Source organism: Asterias rubens, chromosome 15 (genome assembly GCF_902459465.1).
Source record: "Asterias rubens chromosome 15, eAstRub1.3, whole genome shotgun sequence".
Taxonomy (NCBI): Eukaryota; Metazoa; Echinodermata; class Asteroidea; order Forcipulatida; family Asteriidae; genus Asterias; species Asterias rubens.
The window spans coordinates 10938659-10957398 of record NC_047076.1 but is presented as its reverse complement, the minus strand read 5'-3'; the positions used below and the strand labels follow the sequence as shown (position 1 = coordinate 10957398).

Genomic DNA, 18740 nt, shown 5'->3' with positions numbered 1-18740 from the left:
CTTGGGCCAGCGAAGGCCCTAACCTCACATATTTCCGCCGTTGGCGGCGTGCGTGTGCAGCCGTTGATGGGGTGCTTTGCTAAACCTACAAGTTGCTTAAAGCGGCTACACTGAGCTCCCATGTAACGTGAGTGATTCCATGACGTGTTTTTTTTTTTTTGCAAATCTTTCTGAAAGTGAAGGTTAGAGTAGAAATGAAATGTTCTTCTAGCTTCAGAACTATACGTAAGGCACGTAATACTGAGCTCGCCACTTGTTGGCATTCGGCATTGGGGCGCAGCTTGATCGTAATAGTAGAAGGGAAAGTTGTATAAGTGTTGTATCATCAAATTGCACAATGTATAGACGATGTGACCTATGTTTACATTCAAACCGCCCTCTGTTGACAAAACACTACATAAGTCATGTTTCGCCGGGCACTAAATTGCGTAGTCAAAGTAAGATTGCGTACACTTTCTAGCTGGCTGCCAAAACGCAAAGGTTTTGTCCGGCGGTATGCGCGCGAATCATGTTATGGTTTTCGTGTGACGTCAGAGGTCACATCGTCTATAGGTAAATGCCGCAAGTTATCCATCTGCCCCCTTATCAAACAGACGGTCATTGCTCCAACTATCAGTGAAACCACCGGGTTGTAACACGAGAGGAAGGGTCTAGAGTTGCAGGTTGGCGACCTTACTGGATCAAACCTAACCCAATCGTAGTGCTACACGGTAATGTTTTTTTTAAAGGTGAATTTTGAAGGTGTAATATTGTAGCGGGATTTATAACAACGATTGGAAATCGACTATTCTGTGATCAAACCTAACCAAATAGTTTTGCTAAACGGTAAATTACCATTATTTAACTTTTTTGAAGGGGAATTTTGGAGGCGGAATTGTATAAGGCAAGATTCTGTACAACGACTGAAATCGACCTTACCGGATCAAACCTAACCCGATAGTTGTGCTGCACGGAAAAATCACTATCACTCAACTTAAGGCGAATTTGGGAGGTGGAATAGTGGGCAGGGTTTCTTACAACGACTGGGAATCGACTTTTCTGTGATCAAACCTAACCAAATAGTTGTGTTACACGGTAAAATCTCTTACATTCAACTTCTTCTTTTTCAAGGCGAATTTTGGAACTAAAATAGTAGGCAGGGTTTCTTTCTGGAAATCGACTTTACCCTCGGAAGGACCACAATTTACACAAAGTTAGGAACTTAACACTCGGGCATGGCCATTCCATGGCCACAATTAATGAAGTAAAAAATTTAATAAACAACCTCGTAAAATTTACGGTCGACCAGGAACGTTAACAATATTACCTTCAAAATCAATTATGAAAATCAACTATCAAATAGATTTTTCGAGTCCTTATTTCAGCTCAGTATTTGCTCCCCCTTCAGATATCCGCACTGCTATTCGTATGTCTTTGTTTTCGACTCTCCATTTTTGTTCCTGGATTCGCTTTTTTCATCGATTTAGAAGAAACAACTATACCCCATTGGAAAGCACTACGACAGCACCAATTTTGATGTTCAGGAAATCAAGTATTCCCCAAAGGAAGAATTACCCAACACGCATTTAATGTTCTCAAGGCACATGTAACAGGCATGGATGAATATTGCCCGCACTTTCGCAACCTAAATAAAACACACATTAAAACCTTCAAGGACATTCAACACCTTTATGTTTTGACTTTTCCTGCAGACATACGCGGCATTAACGGCCGGTGGTTTGTGATCGTGTCCCCAGAGGGACGTGATGGGCACGGACTGAAATCCAGCTACATAAAACTCAATAAACTCCAAGGGCAAGGCGGGAAGAAATAGGTTTCTTCTTTATGACTTGAAGTTTCAAATGATTGTCTTTTAACGAGGGCTCAAAGTCGGCAACAGAGTAGGCACGGATTAGTGTGTAACCTTGACTAAACTACGTCGTTCTACATCAAGGAGATAACTTAAACAATATTGGAACACGCGCTGCCGTTGTCTATAATTATGAAAACATCTTCGGTATAATTCCTTTTCGTCAACCCTGTCACAATTTCCTTGCGCAGATTAATAGGTCACGTTCTTGTAAAAGCTTGTCGCAGTCAAACGGAATTAATTTGAAAATCAAGCCTCGTCACGGTGGCTCTTAAACATCAAGACCTTGGGCACACTTTTTTATAAAGCTGTTGGGCACACAATACTGCTTGACAAACATGTTTTTGCTAAGTTAAGTCTGAGTGTTGCACCAGTCATAACATTAACTTAAAGGAAATTTGGGGCGGTAACCCATTTCATTAAGGAAGGCTTTTATGTGCTTAGCAATTTTTTTTTTGTGCTTACAGGCTTGATGGAATTGAGAGCGTGACGTTTGAGTCTCATGTCTGAACGGAGTACAATCACGGCCAGATTGCAAAGGCGAACAATAACGTAACTGATAATATTGTGTCATGGCGTAAGACACATAACCATAATTGCTTCTCTGCACCCGAATATTGTAGACAGACGACAGTTTTCTAGAAGACAATATGAAAACAGAAATGCACAACATACCTGATGTATCATAAGAAACACCATTGAGCTCCTCTGGGCATGGTCTGCTATTCAACCCAACTGGGCTGGGCGGCCAGCACATGATGGTGTCAAAGTAACTATCGCAGTACACAGCTGTGAATAGTAACACAACACAATCAATCAGTTAATCTACACTTGACCCTATTGGTAACTCTTCAACATAATTGTTAGCATACAAACCTTTTCTCTGTAACGAGCAATGGAAAGCTGTTGATAGTTTAAAGGCAGCGGACACTATTGGTAGTTACTCAAAATAATTATTATCCTACAACCTTACTTGGTGACGAGTAGTGGGGAGAGGTTGATAGTTTAAAACATTGTGAGAAACGGCTCCCTCTAAAGTGACATAGTTTTCGAAAAAAAAGTAATTTTCCACGAATTTGATTTCGAGACCTCAGATTTAGAATTGAGGTATCGAAATCAACCATCTAAACGCACACAACTCCGTGTGACAAGGGTGTTTTTTTTTCATTATTATCTCACAACTTCAACGACCAATTGAGCTCAAATTTTCACAGGTTTGTGATTTAATGCATATTTGAGATACAACAAGTGAGAGGACTGGTCTTTGACAATTACCAATAGTGTCCAGTGTCTTTTTAAAACAATGTGAGAAATGGCTCTCTCTGAGGTAACGTAGTTTTTGAGAAAGAGCTCACTCGAATAAAGCCATTTTGTGGGCTTCTGTGAAAGCACACAAATGTAGGTTTCTGTGAAAGCACACACAAGTGTGTAACAGTGTTATTTTGTTCCTTCTTTATTCTATTGCAACTTCGACGACTAGTTTAGTCATTAGACAATCAAGTAGGGGTAAGCCTACACCAAGTAAGGTTTGTTATAAAGCAAGTGCACAGTCCAACGTCCACTACATATTTAGGGTGGGCGGGGTTTGTAGGATTTTAGGAAAATCATGGAGCAGCAACAACACTCAGTGATTTATCACATAGGTTCATTTTCATTGAGCCCATGAAAATATTGCTTAACAAAATTGACTGCTAATAATAAATACTTATAACAAAGTTGACTGCTAATAATACATATTAATAACGACAATTTATACTTAGCATCCGAGAAACATGCACTCAGCGAAAAGGAAAAAAAAGAAAAAAAAAAAAAATCCACTTTCTAGTTCATCCTCGGTGCCACTCTATAACACTCAGACATTCGTAACTTATGATTGTATCCTTAGTGAAGAGTTTGCGGTAACATCATGTAACGACTATCTCTAAATGAGTTGGGGTGGTTCTGAAAAGAACCGTTGGCTTAACTCGACGTTTCGATCAGTATGCTCTGATCGTCTTAACTCGACGTTTCGATCAGTATGCTCTGATCGTCTTAGACGATCAGAGCATACGATCAGAGCATACTGATCGAAACGTCGAGTTAAGCCAACGGTTCTTTTCAGAACCACCCCAACTCATTTAGAGATAGTCATTACATGGTGTGACCGCATACTCTTCTATATCTTATTTCCATCATGCAAAGTTTCAAATCCTACTTGTATCCTTATTGGGCAACTTTGTCAGGTTGACTTTTACTGCCATGTAAAAGCAAAGTACTGAATATCTGCAGACAGTTTAGACCTTCAGAGTCCCCAAAGGGTTGTCAAACAACAAACTGTATTTCGTTCACGTAAAGTTGTCTGATATTGCGGCTTAAAGAAAGTGCAACAGATGGTTATTAACCCTGCGTTGAAAGTGAATTTACTACAATTAATAGTCCATGCGGACACAAACAAAAGGTAAAGCACCCATTTACTAGGAAAGTTGATATTATCATGATCAAAATATATTGACAACGATCTTTTTTATGGCAACATCATCAAAAACATAGTCTCCTGGGAATTAATCATTTTGTCCCTTCGCTTCATTGCACTTCCCCCCATGCGTTGCTTTTGTCTTTGTTGGCAAAATAAGTACATCGTCTTTTAGAATAAAAAGGAAATGTATACCTGCTAAGTCGATTATAACCAGGCAATTAAAAAAAAAAAAGGGAAAAATAGAGAAAGAAGGTATTTGAGAATTGAATAAAGAATTAAATCTACCAAAATGACAGTCGGACTTATACAAACATAAAGGATGGGTAACAACCATGAATTTGTGGTCAGATGTATGATTTTCAATAGGCCCATAAGTGCCATACTGAAAATAACTGTTCACTTGGTAGATATAGTCAATACAATACCCAAACTGGTAAGCGTTAAAATGATCTAGGTACTTTTTTGTAAGACACAAAACGCAATGACCACAAAGGAAAAGTTCTAGCTCACAAGTTAACCTCTTTTTTTCTGGTTTCGAACATTGCGATTTCAGGATTAATATTTGGAAAGCATGCTACACTTTTATGACCATCCTGGAGAGAAGTTAGGTACCGATCACAACTTAAAGATCAGCTTAAAGGCAGTGGACACTGTTGGTGATAACTCAAAATAATTTATTACCATAAAACCTTACTTGGTAACGAGTATTTGGGAGCTGTTGATGGTATACAACATTGTGAGAAACGGCTCCCTCTGCTGTAGCGTAGTTTTCGAGAAAGAGGTAATTTTCCATAAATTTTATTTTGAGACCTCGGGTTTCGATTTGAGGTCTCGAAATCAAGCATCTTTTAGCACACAACTTCGTGTGACGAGGGTGTTTTTTCTTTCATTATTATCTCGCAACTTCGACGACCAATTGAGCTCAAATGTTCACAGGTTTGTTATTTTATGCATTTGTTGATATCCACCACGTGGAAAGACTGGTCTTTGACAATTACCAATAGTGTCCAGTGTTTTTAAGCAAAAAAGAAGAAGGTACACATAACATAATTTAACTTGGTTTACCAGCCAATTCTCCATGTGACATGCAAATTTTCGTTGCTGTGTTATTGCTCACTTAAGCTAAGCCAAACATTGAAGTAATATTTTTTGCTGAAGCAGCTCTATAAAATTAGGACAAGTTTTGTTCTTGTTTTACTTACCACTAGCTGGAGAACAATAATCCACAAGATACTCGTCCACACTTTTCCTGAGATTACAGGTGTCTTCGTCCGAGATCTCCGTCAACTTGTGGTAATCCATATATTCCCGATTAAACTGCTGCTGGAGTCCGTCCATGATAGAGGCGTTACAGTACTGCTGTGGTTCCGGGGGTAGGGCGGGGGACGCCGAAGCGTTGGTACGGGCTATAAAAGTGAACGACATATTGGTATCTTCTGTTGATGTTATGGGCGGTAAAAAGTCTGTTGTATTGGTTGGTATCGCAGTAGTTGTGTTGTTGGCCTGACCGTACGTGCACGAGAAACTTGCCAACAGCAAAATCAGTACCTACACATCGGGAAAGAAAACAAAAACAAAGTAAGTGATACAATAGCTTTAGAGGATAGAATCAGCTGTTGCAAACAACTTACCAGTAACCAAAATGTGCAATGGTATAAATGCAAATAATAGTTAAAAACTGTCTGACGTTTCAACCCTAGCAGACACTTGTCGAAAGCTAAAGAACTGCTAAGGTCGAAACGTCAGGCCATTATCTATTTTATGCATGTACTTCCTACAACCTAATATCGAATCTGGATCAATACAATAACCACAACGTCAATGGTGGATAACACAAGTGAATCGCAAACCTTCAAAACTCGCTCTCCTGCAAACCAGGATCAAGCTCGAAGCTCGGAATATGGTATCCCGGACTTGACTGTACAATTGCTAGTGACGGGCACGATTTGTCAAGTTGATGTCAATCGTGTGCGAGAGTGACTTTGATCAAGAGCCCAATTGCCATTTGCATAACTCCCAGTGTATCGTAAGCCAATCAAGTCTTGTGTTGATCACCGTCGAGTCATCGTGCGCTCACTGACAAAATTAAAATGCTACACAAACAAAAGGCTCGCGTATCATTTTTAAGGTGCATCGTTTTGTAAACGCATTCACTAAACTTTCCCTATGGGCGATTCTACGGTAGCCTCGAAGAAACACCGCATATCGCAAAATGTTTACAACACCGGATCGCATATGTATGCGGCAAGTTTCCGATATGCGATGTCCCTTAGCAGCCACCCTCAGATTCCTATCTCACTCCAATCATTCCCTAGACAGGGTTACTCCAGTCCACAGTGTGTCGTAGCAGGTGGACGACTGCTGTGTTTGTTTCCTACGCGCGTTGCGGCCCAGGGCTGTTCTCCGGCCCACTGTCCGATGAAGTGACTGTAGTTGACGGTGCGTATGGAGATGCGAATCTAAAGTATTTACAGTGGAGTGGGGGCGGCTCAAATCAAAACCAACTTTAAACCAATTTAATTCTAACACTAAGTTTGTTTTAACCCATATATACCGATGTGTGTGGTTAGCACTGTCTGCTCCGTACTTTCCCGAGTTCTGTGAAAGAATCACAGGCTATTACTCGGGTGGGATTCGAACCCACGACCTTTGCAATTCTAGGCCAGTGTCTTACCAACTAAACCACCGAGATTACCTGGTTGCTAGAGCCAATCTCGCTAACACACATCGGTGTATATGGGTAAAACCACAATATTAATATTTGTTTATCCCGATGCACATTCTCATCCATCTAAAAGAGGAACAGCTGTATGTCACTCAATTTCTCTAAAAACTTTGGGATTTAAAATATTTCGATACGGTAGGTAAGTTTAATCAAAGTTGAGCCTCATAAGATATGGAGACTGATATGAATCCGGGTCGAGCCAATGCCATTGATGACCCGATGAAGTTAATAGAAATAGTTGTGTAACACGATCTTCCTGCCTGATCGATTGCAAATATCATCCGTTATCAAAATACACCGTGCTGACCATTTGTGTTTCTGTATGATTTCCCATTGGACCATTTTCTCTATGGGGTAAATATGGCTGCTAAATTAATGTTTTGAATCAAAGAAAAATTGTCACATGCAATAGTGTGTGACTTGTCATTATAATTCAATCAAGAAACTAATTAAACTAAATTATTTATTTATTTATTTCAAGACCTTTATACAGGATACAAATATCGGCACACATGTTGTTTTACATTTCGGAAAAACATTACTGACAAGTATACTTACATCTTTAATTCAATAAGCTATATTCATCTAAGTGTTTATTTTATTGTTATGTTTTCTTTTTCTGTACATTGGTTAAACAAATTATATTTGATGATGAAATGTCCTAATGCCCGTGCGTCCCTCGATTTCTATGACTAAACCCAGTGGATTTAAGAAGTGCGATATGATCGCAGTAGTATACTGTTAGTTCAACGATCTGTGCCCAAGTCTACTTAGCATGATCGAAAAACCATTCAGTAGTTCTCTGGAGGATCTTAGTGTTACCTAAGTTATCACTTTTCCTAATTATTTACTTTCCCAAAATGTTTCTGCTATAAATGACGATCGTATAAAAAAAAATCATCCAGCTAGTTTTTTACGTCTACAGTAGATAGCAGATGTTGCTGATGAAGGCTGCAGGTAACGAATGCGCTCCGGTGAGTTTGTTTATTTTATCCTAGGGGTATGACACTGAAAGGGCTGCAGTCGCTTGGATATGATACGGTTTCACAATAAGTGTCTCAATCACTTCGTGTTTTTTTTTTTTTATGTGTATCTTTTATTTTTTGACGTACACTCCCTATCTAAGGATTTGATTTATGGACCCCCCCCCCCTATTGTGGCTTTAATTATATTTGTCATATGAAATGCTGTTGTTGTGCATAATGCTGATTACATTATTTTACATTAAACTCGTGAATATTAAAATGAGCGAATGCAAACTACCGACACCAATAAAAACAGGTTGTTTTCAAAACTAATCAACAAAAGTAACTAATAATTCACATTAAACCCAACAACACACATTTATGAACTAATAATAACTTGCCACATAACCGTTGCGGCATTGACTTTAATATTTTAAGACTCCGTCCTACAAAAATAAGACAAATCAATTTCGATCATACCGAAAGGCACTATGTTTTTGGAGGAAGGAACTTCAAACACTACCATGAGAAAAATCGATAAAACTGCCAGCGCAAATGTAACAAATTCCACTAAACACACAATTGGTGTTGAAACTTCAACCGCACTGAGTACCGCTATCTTATAAAACAAACTACCTAGGTGTGTACATAGCTCGAACACCAAATATTTCATCCAGCCGAGTACAAACATTCTTCGAAGAAATATCAAAATAAAATCACACACGCAGAAACTCAATTTCAAAACAAATACTATTTTAGTTTTGACCGAGGTTGTTGAATTGGTTCTCAGCGCTAGGTCGGTCTCCTGAGACATCCGATGTCAAAGGTTCGATGTTTCACCCAAGTGGAAGGCTCCTTTAAGTTTTTAACATTAATTCTTAATATTGACTGTTTTTGTCGGTTTAAGTGCTACCATTTGCCAAGAAAGAATAAGAGGATAATAATTCGAAATAAGCTCACTATAAAAAAAAAAAAAAAAAAAAAAAAAAAAAAAAAGCTTCATCACCTTCATTAATAATAAAAGCGGGAAGACATCAATTGACTGACGATTTTGTCGGAACGAATCAAAAACTGACTTCATTGATCCTCTAAAAGCATGCTTGACAAAGAACATTCAAACAATTAACCACATTTCATTCGAAGGTAACTGCGCTTATTCAAAAGCTTCTGATTTTCAAATGCAAGATACTAAAAGGTAAGTGGCATTTGACGCAGTTCATTTTTGTGATCGATTAATTTTCAGAATGATATAATAGCTAACACAAATGTGGAAACACTTGGAAGTTTTTAACCTTACGATAAGTTAGTGTGTTTGGTGCGCGTCAACTGCAACTGTTGTCCAAGTATAAAAGACAGAAAGGTAAATGACGTCACACTTAAAAATGGCCGAAAGGTTCTAAATATGGGAGTGTATCAGATTTGCTGATGGAAATTAGCGGGGAATGCTGCAATTGGTCATGCGGGTTAACTTTAACCACCAATTAATACAGCATCCTGAAATAAAACATTCGAATAAATGTAACGATTATTTTAGCCGATTAAAAACTTTGCAATCCTGGTGACATTTTCAAGAAATGTCCGAATCAAAAAGGGTCACATTCAACTATGGTTCTTAGCTCCGAGCCCTTCGGGAACAAACCTTCTTCCTTTTTGTCTAACCCTGGGACTGCTCAGAAATCGTGACAATCATAACTAAACATACTTCTAGTTTCTAGGGAGCCCTCGATTCCGGCGAAGGGGTCTCTGTACGAGGGCTACGACATTTCTACTGAATAAATAGTCCCTCCACTTCGGGCGCCAGAGGTTTACATTTCTTGCATAAGAAAAACAAAAGAGGAATGCAGATTTTTGAGGCCTTCTAACACATCAGCGTTTTCAGTATTACGTTTCAAAAACCCCAACTCACAGTTAATTTCAAATGCTACAAACCCCATTACGCAAGCACAGCAATTAACAGCAACAAAATCATATCAATGCATTGACTTCATTTAAGATGTTGTAACAATAATTATTTTCAAAAACAGTGCTGTGACATACCTTTCATGTTCATAATTATTCATCATTTTGTTCATTAATGACTTAGTTTATCAAATTCCACGAAGTTGATTATGTAAAGTATAATTTATAAGTGCAAAGTGGGGCTGCTGTACAAAAACACTTAAACTGACGCAACAATCTTGACGGGTAAATGGCGGGGGTGGAGCGGGGAGGTGGAGGATACGAAGATGGCGTTTTAAATTTACTTCACTATAGACCCATATTTAAAATGGCAAGTAAATACGAACTGCCCGCGCGTCCCTCGATTTCCAGCCCCCGGTGAACCTATTATACACACTTCGACTTCACTCTTCAAAGAAAAGGAATGGGGGACAAACGATATTACTCAACAAGTTTTGTAATACATTGCCGATACGTTTGTTTCAAGTCGATGAACTGCTATTAACTGCTGCATTTCGGTTTGACCAGAGCTGCAGTTGCATTGGACGAATGAAAAAGTTTCGATACTCCTGGGGTGACAGTTCTTTCTGCGCTGCGCATCTGGAACTTTCTACCACTTATCTTGTCTTTGTACCATAACATTCAAATATCTTCTAAAACGTTATCTTATGTCACAGGTTTTCAAAGAAATAAATTTGTGTGCCTGTTTTTTAAACCTTTTTTTTTACTGCGCCTTAAACACGGTTGGATATGTGCGCGCATGTGCATACTGTTATTATTTGTATCTTTTGCATTAAAGCTATACCATATCACGGTGTGGCCAGTTTGATTTTACTCCATTTCAGCTCATTGTAACCAAACTGAGGCTGGACGAAATAATAGTCTGGTGCCATGTTGCACAATAAATAATAGCATTCATTATTGTTATTGGAAACAGGGAACACGACCAAGATGGTCACAGCGTGATGGTCTATGGTGTGAACGCTAACAATGTTAGCGTTCAAACATGCCTAACAGTTTCAGGTCCATGAAGGAAATAATGATATATTCACGTACATTGTTAGCTGCAGAGTCCGATGGGTTTTGTGCCGACTAGGCCTAATATTACAGAAACACATTTCGCTCTACAAGTTTAGCTTAGCTGGGATCTTGTTCTGCCTTTGTCGCCGACACAAGTCCAATAGATACAACGTGACTATGATACTGATTGGGAAACGGATGCTGCCTGCTCCCTTTTTGTATGAGCAATGCAACCCGAAAGCAAACAGAAATGCCAGTAGAGTGGGTGAGTATGGAGGCTGTGGAGATATTGCTTTTTTTGTCTTGGTGGACTCCATATTTGCGCAAGCGATTCAAACGCAAACAGAGGGTTGATGGAGTGCTATTCTATATGGCGGGCGGGCTAGTCCCCAGCACCAACAGTAGCTGACAGATTTGCAGTACTACTGTGTGTTACAAGAGCAAACGGTAGCTAGAGTTGTCAAATAAATAAGAAGAGATGGGTTGGAGGATGGTTTCTGTTTGCTCGTAAGCACAGCGAAGCCCTTCCCAATTAGGTTGTTGATATGGGTCCTATGTTTCTACGTACCGCGGCTCCGAAACAACACAACTTATTACATTTTGTTTGAAATTCCGATGGGGATATATTTATTTATTATAAGTCTCATAAGTGTTGAACTGGCACTATGCTAAAAGCATTTTTCACGGTCTACATGTACCTATAGGCATCAAGTTAATTTGTTAGGAACACTGTCTTTAAGAGATGTTAAATTTGCATCGGGGTAAAGAATCTTGATATTTTGGTTTTTACCCATACACCGATGTGTGTTAGCACTGTGTACTCAGTACTTTCCCGAGTCCTGTGAAAAACAAATATCAAAGGCATGTTACTCTGGTGGGATTCGAACCCACGACCCTTGCAATTCTAGAGCAGTGTCTTACCAGGATATAGGATGACTTACTGTCTTTGTTAATTGCTTCGCGATTTTAAAACAGACCAAGGTTTCGTTGTGTTCGTGTTGTAGTTCTGTATATGCCTCCCTTGGATGTGCAATTATTTCATCAGTGTTTGTAGTAGGACAATTTAGAGCCGTTCTGTGAACACTTACAGAGTAAAACAGACATAGTTGAATATCCGCTCAGCCAATAGGTCGAATTACATTTTGATTACACTGACAAGTTCATTTCTAAAACGAGCACTTCGCCAGCAGGTAACGGCGGCACTATGCTTTGTGTTTAGTCAGGATATAGTATGACTTGCCATTCACAGAAACATAATGCATGTTACTTGTCGGGCAATATCTCATACTACTCGTGTGGTGAGGAGAGAACAGAAAACGAGCCAGCGAGTCAACCGATGTAGTTCTGGAGTATCTGCTTGTGGTTCGGGTTGCTGTTAATTTGCATAGTGTTTCCTCGTATTGCAGTCGAGTGCCCACTCCGCCTCCTACGGCGACGCTATATCTTGAATCTACCCTCGCAGGTACCCCGCTTGACAAACTGGTTCCGGGGGTATCTACGATATACGTAATAAACATGATCTCGTCCTCGGATGTGATCATCAACGGACTAATAAACATCACCCCAAACGAGGCATGGAGACTTCATGGAGCGTATTGCAAGTTGGTTATTCGAACGGTTCCCCGAAGGCACGTTTTGGGTTTACCTGGCTTTGATCAATACGTCACGGGGGCCAGTCTATGTGGAATCTTATTATATAAGTAGAACACACTGTGTGCAATTACTCATGGGATCATTTAGTTCATGATTTACCGAGTTTAAGGAGACATTACAATAAGCGAACAACTTAACAAACAAAAGGACCGATTGTTTTCTATACCACATGTTCTAGATTTCTCTCAACTTAGGTTTACATTTAAAATGCTGTTGTTGTTATTGTTTATCATTTAATGCTATTGTTTGTATTTTGGCGCCATGAGCACTTCTGTGGATTTGTGCGCTGTATAAGTTTTCATTATTATTATTATTATTATGGTATAAATGCACAAACAAGTTAATGTCCTGACGTTTGATCATCAATAATAACATAAAAACATAAAATATAAACACAAAAACGATATCACAGAATTTTTTAACTTTTTACTTATTCCCAAATAACTTATTTTTTATGTCATTGTTTTGGGGTGATGAATTGTTGTTTGTATGTATTAATTTTAGTTTAAACTAATTTCCATTTTAAAGGCCTAACATACTTCTACAAACAAGCACACCAATACTATGTATGTCGACTGATGATGAAAATGAGAACGAGTCAAAGCATCAACAGAAATTACTGCTGTTGACTCGGCAACAGCGTGAGTAAACGGACGGCAAAATGAATGCCCTTGATTGTGCAAGTGGTATAAATTCATTACGAGGCGAGAGTAATTTTAGTAGTGATAGAAGGGACAACACTTGACCATGGCAATTGCTGAGAAAGATGTGTATAACCTCGTTCTCATTGTAGTTAAAGGGAAACCTTCCATACTGATCCAAAAAACTCCCTTGTTTTTCGAGACAACCTTTAAGTTTCGCTTTCGTTGAAAAATGCACCCTGCCAGAACATCAGTTCACAGTGATTACATAATGGTGAAGAAGCCAGCTAAACCCCAAGTTGACATAATATATTTATTCGATACAAAATGAGCTTCCGCAAGAAATATTTATCAATTTGGCTTTGCCGGAAATATTGGTTCGACATCTTAAGCTCTGTATCTTTTTCAATTTTCACTGGTATTGTTTTATACAAAATGCAGACTTAATAATTGGATTACAAAATGATGTATGCCCACTTTATTTTGTCCAGTTTAAGTTCGCAATACCTTTTTCTTGTGGACAAGCTCTAAGGTACACGAGCAACTGGTGAATCATAATCACATCAAACACAACAGTTATGTGCTTTCACATTATTTGTTGAGCTTTTAATTTATTTCTAAACAACTTTGTTTTATGTTTTACTGTTTAGGGTGATGTATTGTTGCATGTTTATGAACTTGTAATGACTGTTTTTTTGTTGAACAAAATTAATAAGCTGCTGTTACCTGTTTACCCCAACAAATACGACGGTACAAATGCACAGCGTTAGCCTATGGACACTATTGGTAATTGTCAAAGACTAGTCTTCTCACTTGGTGTATCTCAACAAATGCATAAAATAACAAACCTGTGAAAATATGAGCACGATTGGTCGTCGGAGTTTCGAGATAACTATGAAAGAAAAAAAACACCCTTGTCACACGAAGTTGTGTGGTTTCAGATGCTTGATTTCGAGACCTCAAATTCTAAACTTGAGGTCTAGAAATCAAAATCGTCGAAAATTACTTCTTTCTCTAAAACTACGTCACTTCAGAGGGAGCTGTTTCTCACAATGTTTTATACTATCAACCTCTCGCCATTACTCGTTACCAAGTGAGGTTTTATGCTGGTAATTATTTTGAGTAATTACCAATAGTGTCCACTGCCTTTAACCTTTCCAATAAAATACCTTTTTTCTGTTTCGCGGTCTTCTCAACTGTCACAACCATATTTTAGTTATTATTTATTAATTAGAGGGGTGTAGGGTAAGCGACTCAAATGTCATCCTGAGTTACATAATACCAGAGGCAACAAATATCAAGCAGGATATACCCTTTGACTTGACCGAGTTTCTAGGGGTCGCATCCCTGCATCAACACTGTCTTCCCCCTAGTCAAGGATGCTGGTGTTTACTCACCATTAGCCTTGGCGCAACTCAATGAGATTGGCAAACAATCTATACTCGTGCATAAGAGCACTGGATTAAATGGTTTGAAGTTTCCTTTAGTTCTTGTCAGTCTTCTCAAGGATAAATGAATCGATGAGAAACTAAATTCTAAAATGGATTTGTTCTAGTTGTTTTTAATTTATTGTTTGTTTAATATTTAATAGATGACAATTTGGGACTTCAATGAATCCATAACCCAGTTAACCTGGGAACGATTTACAGACGGAAAATGTGGTTAAGATTTGAATGGGTTTCGTTGAACTTTTGTGTGTGTGTGACTGCGGCAGTCGAATTAACACACACAGGTGGTTTTTTTCAGGGGTCGATTTCACAAAGAGTTAGGACTAGTCCTAACTTAGGACTAGTCCTAAGAGATATCAAACACGTATGGCTAGTCCTAAGTTAGGACTAGTAAGTCGTCCTAAGACGAGATAAGACTAGTCCTAACTCTTTGAGAAATCCACCCCTGGACTCCCCAACTGCCTAAATTCCCTTTTTCTGCTCACACATTAGATATTATTTGTGTGCGAGATTAGTATTGATAAAAGGCTATACAAATTGTGCTTTATTTAAGAACAAAGTGCAACCAAAACTATAAAAAAAAATAAAAAAACACAAAACAAAACACAGGCAAACGTTGACTACATGTGTATGTGTTTAGAAAAAAGTTTACATTTTGACCACAAATATTGTACACAGTTTATTTTATAACTAAAACAAAATTTAATTGCGTTGTTTAGAAAGTTCATATTTTCCACATTTCGATTATTTCGAACACTTGAATGACATATTTGAACACTACGCCTAGTCTTCGCCCGGGAGGCGCACATCGTGTCAAACTTAATGAGTTTTGGATCTCTTAGCAGAATGACTCTCATAAAAAACCCATATACCTATAGAGGGACGTGATTCCCTACTCAATAAATACGTCTTGAGGAGGAGTCTATTTTATTGCATGGACCGAAATCTGCTGAAATGGATACGTTTGTAGAGTGCCCTGCCACTCGGAAGAGTTAAGATAAATTAAATGAAGTCAGACTTGGACAAGAAGAGGGCATTTCCTCGATCTGTAATTTACAGCAATCCTCAATAAATGCTCTCGAACAGGTCTCGCCAACTCAGAGAATTGAGTCTTCAAGTGCTTTCTTAAAGTGACATCACCCCCATTTCTTATATTCACATCGCCCAAATTTCTTGAGTCACATCGCCCCCATTTCTTAAGTCACATCGCCACCCCCCCCCCCCCCCCCCCATTTCTGGCGAGAGACTGAACGGCCGTTAAATGCAACCGGGGAAGGGGAACTCGTAAACTTTCTCTTAGCTCCCAACTCGTGATTGGGAATGATTTTACAAGGTATTGCAGAACCTAAACTGGGTGTTTAAATTGAAACCATGGATGCCATCACATATGTACCAAACAACGCTAATAATTTTGGCAACCTAATTTCTGAAAAGAAAGCACAAAATTTATACATCGGTGTTATTTTAACACCCTGATATACTTTTTTGAGTCTCTCTGGTATTTATTTGTGTCAACTCCACTGGTGTCAACTTCCCGATTCTCGCAGTGTTGTCAGCTTAAAACACGTACAAGACTATTTCTCCTCGCATAAGTATTTTCCCCTGCTTTCCTTAAACATATTACGCACATTGGCTAGACGACTACTCAAATTTAGTCACGTGGGCTTTCCGAAAATTAAAGTGGTGTGCCATTGTTTATTACTTCTTGTCACTTCAATGGTTACGCTACTAAATACATGTACCTCCCCAAACCATTATATTGTATTTTTAACGGGATCGTTTGTTGTGTCTGTACATTTTGTACATCTTACTTATACGCTCACCATACCACTAAGATTTTACCTAGCTATGGTTTACAGGCATCTGCCTCCAGAAAAGTCAATATAACATTTGAATCATGCAAGTATGTTCAGACTCACCAGTTTAATAGAAAAGTAAACCTTTGTGTCTATAGTCATTGCCTGTTCTCCTGTTCTCTGAAATTATTAACATTTTCACGAAATCATGACCTTATTATAGATAAGTAGGACACCATTTTACACCCCCATGCCTCCCGTTAACTCGATCTGTCTGAGGTGTTTTACCATTGAAGCCCCGACACAGCAACTACCATGTTTAGCACTTTGCAAATGGACCTTGCGTCAGAACCTGTCATCCTGACTTAGCGGAATGAACACAATTCCTTATCTATCTAGACACATTGGTTATTATCATAAAATATCTTAAAATATTTTAAATGGTAGAAAAGATTTTCCAACTAAAGAGTCTGTCCTTAGTCGACAGGCAACAGTAGCGACTGAATGAAGACCGTATTGACACTGTAGGATACATGCTGTTCTTGGTTGGCTACCGTGACTGATAAACTTATAAATCACTTCAGTGTCGCTATGGATCGGTGTGAACCCGGTACACGCAGAGGAACAATCAAACAAGGCTGCCTCACAAAACAGGAACACATGAACCACCTAAAAATAACTTACCATCCAGGAACATACTCATTGGATCGTCCAAGAAGGCTTACAATCCTGAAACACAAACGTGGGGAACCATCCAAAAGGCTTGCAAACCAGGCACACTTACATGGAACCATCTAAGAGGGATCACACTCCAAAGCTGTGTCCACAGCACGGATACACCGTGCTGCATACACTCTGTGGGCATTCCTTTGCTCTGTACACTTAACACATATTCATAAATTCCAACACTGTACACAACACTGGAATGTCTACCCTTTCAAAATAAGGACTTTAAAACAATGGATCCACGTATTCTAAAGGTTTCGCCTTCGTATATAAAACCAACGGGGACGTCAACAAACAACGTCAAAACAATTAGAGGACAAAGAACAGTCCTCTATTTACCGGATATCATAACAAACATGTGTATGAACGCATGTAAGCCCACAGAGTGTAGACTGCACCGTGTGGACCAACTCTATACTCAGGTCCACACTTCGTGCACTTAACACACGCCTCGCACAAGCACTAAGACATCAAATCACAACTGATGGACAGTCAACCCTAATCGAAACGCCCTCAAACGTTACGCCTGAAAACCACTCTCTGTACATGTCTTCTGGCACCGTGCCAAATATTGCATTTGCTGAAAATATTCACCATCAGGGCTTCGAATATACTGCATTTAAATCACCATTTTAATAACATTTCCCCGCACGTAATACGTGTAAACAGAGAGATGGCGAAAATGCCTGATCGAGGTGACTCTATACTTGAAAAGTGGAATGTTTTAACTGTTGATTTTTGTTAAACTCACTACCCGAGGTGAAAATATTAAAAACGAGAACGACCAAGTTTAAACTTATATAAATGTGACCAAGCAAACTGTGTTTTATTGTCCAGGCAGAAACTGTGTTATCCGTGTGACGGTCTTACATGTGATGTTTTATGTAGATTTTTGTCGAATGTAGGGGGCGGGTTTAAGTCCTGTTTTAAACTGCGTTGAAGTTTCATGTGTTTGTAATTGTACTTGGCAGAGCGATCAAGCGCACTGGACTAAGTGTGTGTTCTTATCAGCTGAATGTGGGTTCTAGTCCAGATCTTGACACATTTTGTTCTGAAGCAAGACACTTATACATTATGTATTCGTCCTTCGGATGGGACACGAGACGTAGGTCCCGTGTGTTGTGCAATACACGTATACGTACCAATTACACGTTTTAGTGGGGGTTTGCCCTGGAGTTTCTGGTATGGTCTGACTGCAAAAGGCCACTCACATTCCTTAAAGATGTCGAATTAAGGTCGCTTTGTCTCAATAAAATCATTTTAACAATCTCCAACCAATTTTTTAACTCGGTACTATTGTATGATAGACATGGCGCACTATAAGTGCACTAAATTATTGTGATTTATCTAAATCATTGTTGCACTGATAGATGCACCACTTTGCAATGGAGGACGTTAAAGGTAATACAGTTCTCGCAGTGTATATAAATGCACCTTGAAATGCAAACTGGGTATCAAACTCCCAATAACAACCGCTTAATAAGTACAACCTCGCCCTTACTCGAGCAAATTTATGAAGCTAAA

The 18740-nt window shown here is 39.0% G+C and overlaps 1 protein-coding gene across 2 annotated transcripts in view; it reads right to left on the bottom strand.

Annotated features, from left to right (window-relative positions):
• Positions 1-18740, bottom strand: part of LOC117300004 (vasoactive intestinal polypeptide receptor 1-like) — a 51346-nt gene that overhangs the window by 18660 nt on the left and 13946 nt on the right. Inside the window, exons 1-3 of one of the 2 annotated variants that reach the window (XM_033783647.1) lie at positions 6155-6223; positions 5507-5852; positions 2525-2638 (exon numbers count right to left, since the gene is read on the bottom strand). In XM_033783647.1, the coding sequence (XP_033639538.1) occupies positions 2525-2638; positions 5507-5729 (337 nt within the window). In that variant the 5' untranslated portion in view covers positions 5730-5852; positions 6155-6223. Of the gene's footprint in view, positions 1-2524; positions 2639-5506; positions 5853-6154; positions 6224-18740 lie in introns of those variants that run through there. The other variant, XM_033783646.1, reaches the window with a different exon arrangement.